At 30.7% G+C, this 10483-nt stretch overlaps 2 protein-coding genes across 2 annotated transcripts; both read right to left on the bottom strand.

The window, feature by feature from the left end:
- Positions 1-2696: 2696 nt before the first annotated feature.
- LOC144854445 (uncharacterized) lies at positions 2697-4753 on the bottom strand. The gene is made up of 2 exons (XM_078712407.1): positions 3580-4753; positions 2697-3418 (listed from the first exon to the last, which is right to left on the bottom strand). The coding sequence occupies exons 1-2, from the start codon at positions 4465-4467 to the stop codon at positions 3386-3388; spliced, it is 921 nt and encodes a 306-aa protein (XP_078568533.1). The 5' UTR covers positions 4468-4753; the 3' UTR covers positions 2697-3385.
- Positions 4754-5218: 465 nt separating this feature from the next.
- On the bottom strand, positions 5219-6417 carry LOC144853513 (uncharacterized). Its single transcript, XM_078711207.1, has 2 exons — positions 5468-6417; positions 5219-5258 (listed from the first exon to the last, which is right to left on the bottom strand). The coding sequence occupies exons 1-2, from the start codon at positions 6415-6417 to the stop codon at positions 5219-5221; spliced, it is 990 nt and encodes a 329-aa protein (XP_078567333.1).
- Between the last annotated feature and the right edge of the window lie 4066 nt (positions 6418-10483).

Genomic DNA, 10483 nt, shown 5'->3' on the forward strand with positions numbered 1-10483 from the left:
TTTCATTTCATTTCATTTTTTTATTTTATCAACAAACCATAATATAAAATATACAGAGAAAAATTGTTCAGTGCTAATGTAAAGTAAATAAGATTACTGTAACTACAAGAGTCAGCAGTCCCTGATTTCATACTGTATGTACCAGGTGGTGTTTATTGTTTTATCAATGTTTGAATATCTTGTGCAATTAAAAAAAATGTAAAAATAGTAAGGCCTACCATCAACCTCCCAACCAGAACATACCTAATACCCCCTGGGATATGACTTCCATGGAACCAGGTTTTTAAGAGAGTGCAAGGTAGGGAGGGGTCCTATAACTTGAACCTAATGTACCTAAAATGTATCATCTGAGATTCATAATGACTGACCCCCTTTATAATGGAAGATGCCAACTGAACTGGCATAACTGCTCTCATTGGGATTGTAGATCAAATTAAAATGTTGTATTAGGTGCTTTAGCCAGCTATGTCCCAGGAGGACATATTCGTTAATAAGCTGTTTCATAGCGGTAGCTTTAGTATCTAAGGCTGACAGTTTTGCGAATTTGTAAACTCGACTATAATTTATAGGTCCCAGCTGCTGGACTCAAAAAACATCTGGAAAAAGAGAGTCTATGAGGGCTCATTGTTGAACGATTTTGGATTCTCTCCCTTTGATTGGTTGACGCGAATCAACAGATTGTGGAAGAATGTTGCATGCCTATATAGGTTGAGGTCACACAAAAACAGGCTACAGCACATTGAAGTTCAAAATTGACCATTTTTAAATGCCATTTTGAATTAGTAGATTGATATTTGTTGGCAAATAATACATTGTTTGAAAGGTACACATGTCTTCTTTCAAATGCTGTGTATACAATTAACTAGTGAAAAAATGTTTTCATAATTAAAAAACTATCTGTAAATAAATCATCGAAGAACATTGCGGAGAAATTGTAATCAGTATAATTGTATCAAATATTATTGTTATTACTTATTTCAGCAAACATAGATTGAATAAATATGTTTTTAACACCCCCTTTTGTAATGTTTGATTCTTACATAATATATCAGATGTCTACTTAGTAGGCCTACAATCTATCCATCAGATGAATCTATTATATATCTATTATATACATTTATATAATGTAAGTATACGTACTTTTGATTTGATTCTCAACCCTACTCTCCACACTCAGTACGAAGACTCTAAATTAGGACTCAGTCCTGCTGTATTGAAAGCAATGTATCGAAAGTAACGTATCGAACTAATATGTTTTTTTATCCTTCAAGTTGCTTTATCGATACTGAGTTACAAAAAACATATCCTCTCTTCTTGTACTATTGATGCATAATACTTCCTTGAAATAATGGATAGTACTATATTTAAGACTACTATATTTGAGAACTCAACTATATAAACGTTGAATGATTTCTTTCTCTTTCTCTTTCTCTCCATTTCTTATTCGTAAGAATAAAAAAATTAACAATTTATCGATACTTTAAATTTGACATTTTAATCTCACATCTTCACTCAAACTAGGCCTACTGCCCGAATGTAGGCCTATCGTACCGTATGTAATTTTTTATAGTCAAATACTGTAATAATAAAACATAGCGTACCTAAACTCACCGGTCTCTTACGAATTTCAAATGTATCCTGTAGTTCCTATGTTTTTCAAATTTAGTTGTTAAATAACATACAAGCCTAAGTAATGTTTTTAGTAAAATACTAGCTTTTATATGTGTACATTAACAAGCTGTACCCAATGTTGAAAATGACGTTAGTGACTGTAACAGTGCATATTATTGAGTGAATAGATAGAGTGAACGTCCTTTTATTCTGATTAAATTTGCAATTTTAGTAAATACATTATATTTAACATTTTTTGTAGCAATAAGTGAAGATACATGATGCGCTCAAAACCGCTGGTAAATTTACACCATGTTTCATTAATAATGCGTCTTTTAGCAAAACATCGGGAAAGGTAGAATACAAAATGATAAAACACAGTTTGAAGTAAAAAGATAAAAACTTGAAAAGCCGGAGAGAAGATTTTCCATCCTATATGCTAGTCTTTATGTAAGTTTTCTGGTGCCAACATATGCTGCTTCATTTGTTAATTCATGGTTTATATAGCCTATATTGCTATCGTTGAAACAGTTCCGCGTCTACAGCAGACAGTATAGTTATCGTTTCGTAAATATTAGTAATAATCACCGTATTCAGAGATCAGGTACATTTGAAAGATTTTCACGGATGGTTTACTTATACTTTGGTTAGAAATATCTTTCCAAAATTTAGGACCAGCATGGAATAGTTGTCTAAATGCAGAGTGATATCGAATGGGGTTATGTGTGTTATGGCGCTCTGTTGCTGTCGCAACCCCTGGACCGCTTGTGTCGAATAAATAAATGAAATGAAATGAAATGAAAGTTGATTGTAGAAAATCATGTATGATGTACATACAGTAAATGGAGCTATTCCTTGTTTGATTCTATTTCTCTTCGATTTCATTGGCTGTTTTTGTTTTCAAAAAATTTAAACGTCTATTCATTATCCTTTTATATAGTTCGTACCTTTAAATAGTACTATAGTACTTTTAAAATAAACAATATCGGTCGGTATTCAGTTTATTTCATACCCATTAAGTCGACAATTAGGTGGCCGATTTATCCAATTGGGTCCATATATTTAAAATCGTGAGAAGTGGAAAAGGTAAAACAATTTAAAAAAAGAACAAAGTGAGAAAAATAATTATATAAATACACAAAAAAAAAAACATTTTACATTATTATACATCTAATTAAAATTATATTAATTTTGTTTAATTGTTTATATTTCAGTTTTATTTGAATGAATAATTGTTAGTTTAAAAATAGATAATTAGTGATGTTAAGTCTATTTTACTATCCTAATTTTCAAGGTGAAAGTCATGTGTAATGAAAAATCAAAATATAGTGCAAAATGAATCCATTTACTTATACAAGATAATATTGATAACCAATAAAAAAAAGTGTTAAAAATAACGATATTACATAACATTGTTTTCTACTCTTACTCTCTCCACCCTCTATTCACCAGCCTGTGCCTCCTTTGTTCTTATTTTCGTCCCAGTCCACTCATGGAGCGCCTGTCTGCTTCATATACTCAATGTTGTCCAATGACTCTAACTTGCATTGAAGAAGGGCTAGTGTTGCCTGAAAGCTCTGCTAATTTTCTGGCTGTTTTCTATTTATCTTTTTGTTTATTTTATTTTGTATCTCTATTGATACCCACATCATTGCCATTTTTCAGTAATTTGCATTAGGATTTATATTACATATGGTATAACTGACCGCATACAAGATAACGTCTTTAAAACAGTGGTATGAGTTCACTTTCTGAGGTACGAGATCATTATTGCCTAGGTTATTGGTCGACTGCAGGTAAAACGAAACTGGAAAATTAAAGCATTTAAAAATTAAATTAGTATAAAATAAAAATTCACAAATTATTGTTTTACCTTTGTATGCACAATGAATTATACAATATAATTGATTCAATGCAATATGGCTTTACATTTTCATTGCTAATAGAAAAATCATAAAACCAAATTACCTTTCCTTCACGATAAACTGTGTGGTATTGATCTACCCTGTATTCCTTCAATGCAGATACATCGTTACTTAATGAAGCAAGATTCACCAAACACATCGTTCCATTCAATGAACTACATATTTCACATACTGGACCACAAACATGCTGATCATGAAAGTAATCCTGATTAAATGTCTGTAAAATTATTTCTTCAATGAAAGTGTGCAGTTTCTGTAATATATTAACAGATTGACTCGGGATTTCTTTAGACACTAACAGTTTGATGAGATTTCTATCATATAACAAAACACTGCCCGAAGAAATTGTTTTAGAGTTTATTTGAAACAAACATGTTTCACTCGCTCTGAATTGGGCACAGTTGTAATATATCTTAACCCAATCAAACTCTTTCTCCTGGCAGCATTTTGCAAGAAGTCGAAGAAATATAAATTCTTGTAGAACTTCACCAAAATCGAAATAAAATACGTCAGAAATATGTTCACTATAATTAAATTCAAATTGTTCCAAATAAATTTTGGGCAATCTGCAAGGAAGACAAAATGTTCCAACTTGATCAACTTGATTAGTTATTGTAAGTGGAAACATCAACTGTGTTCCAACCAAGTACTTAATTACTAAAGGATAAACTCTCCAAATTCTTTTGTCTTGGCAAATGTGTTCCATCAGTCTACTATCAACAATCCCAGTTTCTTGTAATCTCTGCCAAAGATCAGACACGGCTCTGTTTCTTTTGTGTGGTTCAGGTACATTCACTAATAATGTCAGAATGTCTATTAATACCTGAGGATAACAAACAGCATAATTCTGAAGTACTTCATCAAGTTCATTGTAAATAATGTCTCCAGATTTATTAAAGAAATTCAGAAGTTGACGCACTTCATATTTCATAAATATGGTGCTTGTTAACAACAATTCGTTTTCAATATCTTTGATACTCGCAATAACGCACTGTCTATGACAAAATCCAGTTATCGTTTCTTTAAATAGTAGATATTTTACAGAACATTTTTCAAGAAAGTATCTTAATTTTGTAACTTCATTATATATACTTTGTCGCAAAAGGTAAAGCTCCTTATCAACATTAAATGAGTTTTCAATAAAAAAGCAAAGTCGTCCACTTGGATGAAAAGTAAGCAATCTTGAAAACCTTTTATAAATATGTGCATTTACATATTTATCAAACGTAGAAAACGCATTTGCATCACGTACACTTCCTCTTCTTGTTCCTACAAGAAACACTACAACATTCTCAATATCAACATGCATAGCAATAGATTGTAACCAGAATTGTAGCCGTTTAATGTGTCTATCAGGATTAGAAATCGCTTCTACAGCGTTGAAAACAACCAAGTATACTCCTTGCTTTGGCATAAACAGATGGTGTGTATTATAGTACATTTCTTGTCCCGCAAAATCCCATAAACTTAGTCTGGCGTCAATGTAACATTCGTTACGCACTTCTGCTTTAATTGATTTCCTGATTTGCTTTAATGGTATTGATGATGTAGTTTTTACTTTAACATAAGATAATAACTCGTAGATAATAAACCCAGTAATTGGCGCAAAAAATAAAAACAAGTTAAATAAATAATTTGACGTTGAATGGCCATCATTTAAAATAATTAAATTCTTTACATTTTCAAATTCCCAACCACACAGCGTGGCTAAACATATCCCAGCTAAAAATCCAAAAGATTTCTTAATAAAGTAATTTTCAGGCACATACCCATAAGCTACAATTGTTCTTCCTAATATAATTCCACAGGTTATAGAAAAAGCAATCGCAATAAAGCAAAACGAAATGCAAATTTCGATAAAATTATTACTTCCGAAATAATATATTGCTGTAATGATACAAATTAAGTTAATCAATAATATAATAATCAACTTCCTTCGACTAAGTGAAAATATTTTGGTGTGAATGCTCCTAAATATTGCTGTTACAATACAGACAGAAATTACAAATTTAAAGTATACTATATTTTCAATAAAAGACAGTTTTTCTAAAAAGTCTTCAATTGAAGTTTGTCTTGGATGTACCATAAAGCACAATGCTACACAGATACCAGTTCTACTACCTGCACTGACAAGCACACCGATAAGGAACGAACCAATTCCATACATGAAAACGACCGTAACAGCTGTTGTGTAAATCCATAAGTCTATGCTTAGTACATTTTCGAATTGTTCATTTAGTGTTGTTACACTATCTACGAGCACCATCCACACAGAGAATCCACAACCAAAGCGATAAGCAGTGTGAATATCACATATTGCCATAATGCAGCCGGTGTATAACCACACGACTGGCCCAAAACCGAATGTAAGCCCACCGAAACATAGTATAGCAGTAAAAGGAATGATATACAACATTAAATAACATGTGTCTTCCATGACTTTTCTGATCGATACTCGTATATTGTTATCAGACAAACCACGAGCATTCGGAACCTTATTTTTTCCCTGTTTAAGCACGCATGAAACAGTCCACCACGCTGCTGAACTTTCATAATCTTCTAGTGGAGTGTTTGTCACCTCACGCCATTTACTATTAACATCACTGACTTTCGCCTCAACGGTGTTTGTTTCTATTCCAATTGTACTAGGCTCTTCTGGTCGAAAATCTTTTCCTTGTAAACGCCTGCAAGTCGATGTTTTTCCGGCACCATAATCACCCAAAATAAGAACCTTAGTTCTTTTAAAAGGTGCGTTTCCTTTTTGCTCAGCAGTTTTGTAAGTATTTTTAATCTCGGTATCGTCTGCTAAAACTCGCAAGTTAAAACTTCGCTTGAAAGATTCACTATATCCATTCAAGTAATTTAGACCTTGTTTATCCATTTTTGCGATCTAAGATTTGTACCCTCTTATTTTCTATAACAAGAACAATATTTGATTTAAAATGTTTTCATTATTTGTCTTCGTGACGTACTCAAAAACACGAATGGCTTTTTAAAATTCGCAATTGTGTAGTTCCGAAAAAAGAACAACACAAAATTCACTGTAGCTAAGCAATATGAAAAATACTTTATTATTTGACTGATGACTGTGAAGTATGCATTGTCCTTCATTGTATTGTATCGTTTTCAAGTTGATGAGAATAACACTAAATACACGGACCATAGCAAAATACGTCATACATGCATGATGCATTAAACAATTTTTGTATTATTGGTTTTTCCAAATATCAAACATATATTAGATAAACAAATTTGTTTATATGTACTTTTACATAGTAGAATTTACATTTAGTAGAATTATATCAAAATTCAATAGAATTCTGTAAACGATTTGTTATGTCCCTCTCATACACTATAAATCGTTATTACTTGCCAAATAATAATGCGGAATAGTCTAATAATGTAGTTCCTAGTCTATCATGTAATATGTCGAAAAGTGGTCTCCACTCATCTTTCCTTAAATTAGGTTTGTAAACAATCTCCACTTTTCTCGTCTGAATCAAATAAACGATCAAGTCCTAAGTAATTATCGTCCAAAACTGACCTGTTTTCACACGAATTTGTTTTAGATTGATCCTTTATTTCCTTTAGTAATTCGAATTCAGTTGTTTAAATGGCATGTGTTTTAGAAAATAAAACGATGTTAGTATATGATCATTTGCAGTGACGTTGGCTTAGTCACCTTAATTTGCATAAAATCACTCAACGTTGTAATAGGATATACGATATAATTCTATAACGAAAATGGTTGAATGAATAAAAATAACATAACAATTTGTAGTGGTATAAGGTTTCAAATAAAATAATGGAATATACGTGCTTCTAAATCTAATTGTCTTAATTTTTGGGATTGAGTAACCTACTAAGTAACGTATGTTGGGTGTGTGTGAATCGTAACGTATTTATCTGGAGTCTGAACACACTTACCCGAAGATTGTTCTAATAGGTATACCATATATGGTTATCTTTGTAGCAATGTGAATATCACAGAATAATTAAAATCCCACAGTTTCAGATCAAATTTGTTTTATTTTGAACTTTTAGAGAACAATGGAATTAATTAAGTAGACCTATTTTTTAAATATTTACCTAAATAAAAATACCATATAATGGGTATAGAATGCTATTTTACTATTGCTGTTTAATTTTACGTGTTTAGTCGCGTGCAAACGCGACTCTACAGCTCACTATGTCGGTCGGTTGGCCTTGTTAACCATTTGATATACATTCCATATTTACCTTCTTAAAAAACAAAATCGCGTAACAATATTAGTTAACAAACTCTTATTTATTTACCTTCTTTAAAAATTTACCCTTGACCATTGACACAACACAGCATATTGACAATCAAGCTCAAATAAATATAAGACAAGAATATAATATAAATAATAATAAATAATCACGGTGGAAAATACAACTAAAGGAAAAAAATCATCAATAGTAATATAAATTTGATAAAGTTTATAACAAAATGTTTATGAGATGGATAGTAAGAATATTTCATGTGTTGAAAAAAGTGACTGCTCTATCGAGTAGTCAATTTTTTGATTGAATTCAACGAATATGAAACATTAATTTTTTGTTTTTTTAACACACCTACTTATCAAAAACCGAAACATATTCCTAGTCAATGAGAAGAAATGTTTTATAAAAATTATTAATTAAGTTTATAAAAAAGGTATTGGACAAAAAAATCAATTAGACAAAAAAAAAAGGAATTAGAAATGTTTTTTTTAGTTATGAATATTTGATATTAAATATTGGTGAAACTCATATTAATTATTGAGTTGATTAAATTATCATTGTTAATAATATAAATTAATTAATAGCCGCATTTATAACGTTATAAATGCGGCTATATAAGGCAATGTTTACACGATTGAAATTTACCAAAACATACTAGATTATAATTATTGAATCATATTATCTGCACACTAACAATACTTACACACATTTGAACGATATTACTAATATCGTTCAAATGTGTGTAACTACGTTATATAGTACACTAAGCAGTATTAGTATTACTAGACGGTTCTCGAATACACAGTAATTTCAGCGTATTTAAAAAATCTCTTTTTTTTTTAATGTACGTACCGCAGGAATAATATAATACATTGTCGTTTACAGAAACGAATAAATAGACACGATGATGTATGTAGTCAACTAAAATTAGTACCCTGGGAATTACTTCCGAAAGAGAAACTTGTCACAACATTTTTGATTTGGACTCATTTAAACAAACCCAATTTGTGTTTTGTATATAACAATAGGGTTGAGAGATGGCGAAGAGGATGGGTACCAAGAGAAACAATTTTTAAATATATTATTTATCCAATCAGTAACGAAATATGTTTTCATGTTTTATAGGCCTGTAAATAATATACCACTAAATACAGTAAACATTTGCGATTTAATACTTTGTTAAAACTGTCACTGTCATAGTCGATGGAAATAGAAAAGTACATGTAACGATACACCACTACGACGTTTATATTTTTTATAATTATTAATTAATATAAACGTTGAGAAGCAACTGTCAGTAATAAAGTTTATTTGTATATTATGTGTTTATATAACTAACAGTAGGGCCTACCCACACCCACAGTAATAAAGTTTATTTGTATATGTGTTTTTGTCAATTAGTTATTGCCAATAACTAATTATCTAACTCAATTTAATTAGTAAACAGGGTTACATCAGGTGGTTAAAATCAGTACCGAAAGTACGAACCAACTTTATATACCATCGAGTAAACATTCTAGAAGTAACACGCGATTTTTGTCGAATTTATATCATTACACTTTTTGCTTAATTTGTAAAGTATTGGCTACCACTCCAAGGGTCCTAGGTTCAAGTCCCGTCAGGATTTTTTCAAAGGACAAAATTACAACTCCGCTTCCAAAGATTTGTAATAAGACTTTGTTTATGTAGAGCATCTTGTGTATATGTTTGTCTTGTGAACCACTGAGAGTCCCTAATGATCAGCAATTGCTGGATGGAACACCCTCATTAAATACGGTAACAAAAACAAAAAAAAGAAACAAAAAAAAACTTAACGTCAAACAGTTGTCTGGTTGATGGTTATTGGTCTACTGCAGGTAAAACTGAACTGCAAAATAAAAGTAATAATGATAAGTTAGTATACATAATAATAGCTTATTACCATCTATATGTACGCATTTTATACTGTATTATATAGTTAATTGAAGAAAAAAAAGTACAAACAATATAAAATGAAAGCACTCAGAAACTGAGTGAAGTACTTGGCAAAATATTGCCACAATGGGCGCATGTTGATATTTCGGCCTATGTTAAAAGAATACACATTTAATTTTTTTAATTTAAGTTATTAATGAACCAATTTTCATTAATTTCAATAGGCATGTTCTGTAAATATATACATATTTACACCGTAAAATTCAGAACTTTAAAATTGTAGGCGCTTTCGTGCTAACAAATACGTATTAATAAGTATTAATTATAATAATTTAATAATTTATTATTATTATTCGTATTATTTATTTATCATTTGTCTCAATTTTTGTATTGAGCTATTATTATTTCTTCTCATGTTAAAAGAATACGGAGGGAAAACAAAGCAATTACTATACTTGGCAAAATTCTATTTTCCAAGTAATACAGTTACCTTTGATTTAGAATAAACTGTGTGATATTCATCTACTTTGTATTCATTCAATGTGGAGACATTGTTACTTAAGCCAAAAAGATTCACCAAACACATCGTTCCATCCAATGAACTACATCTTTCACATACTGGACCAAAAAGATACTGATCGTGAAAGTATTCCGGATTAAACGTTTGTAGGATTATTTCTTCAATGAAAGTATGCATTTTCCGTAAGATATTAACTGATTCACTCGGGATTACTTTAGACACTGACAGTTTTAATAGATTTCTATCATATACATAAATACTATCTGCA

This window comes from Antedon bifida, chromosome 10, assembly GCF_963402885.1.
Source record: "Antedon bifida chromosome 10, ecAntBifi1.1, whole genome shotgun sequence".
Taxonomy (NCBI): domain Eukaryota; kingdom Metazoa; phylum Echinodermata; class Crinoidea; order Comatulida; family Antedonidae; genus Antedon; species Antedon bifida.

Coding starts and splice junctions, on each gene's coding strand:
- LOC144854445 (XM_078712407.1), bottom strand. CDS start 4,467: ATGAAATATGAAGTGCGTCAACTTCTGAATTTCTTTAATAAATCTGGA. Junction 3,419..3,579: donor CAGTTTATCGTGAAGGAAAG/GTAATTTGGTTT, acceptor TTAATTTTCCAG/TTTCGTTTTACCTGCAGTCG.
- LOC144853513 (XM_078711207.1), bottom strand. CDS start 6,417: ATGGATAAACAAGGTCTAAATTACTTGAATGGATATAGTGAATCTTTC. Junction 5,259..5,467: donor TTTTCACTTAGTCGAAGGAA/GTTGATTATTAT, acceptor TTGGATTTTTAG/CTGGGATATGTTTAGCCACG.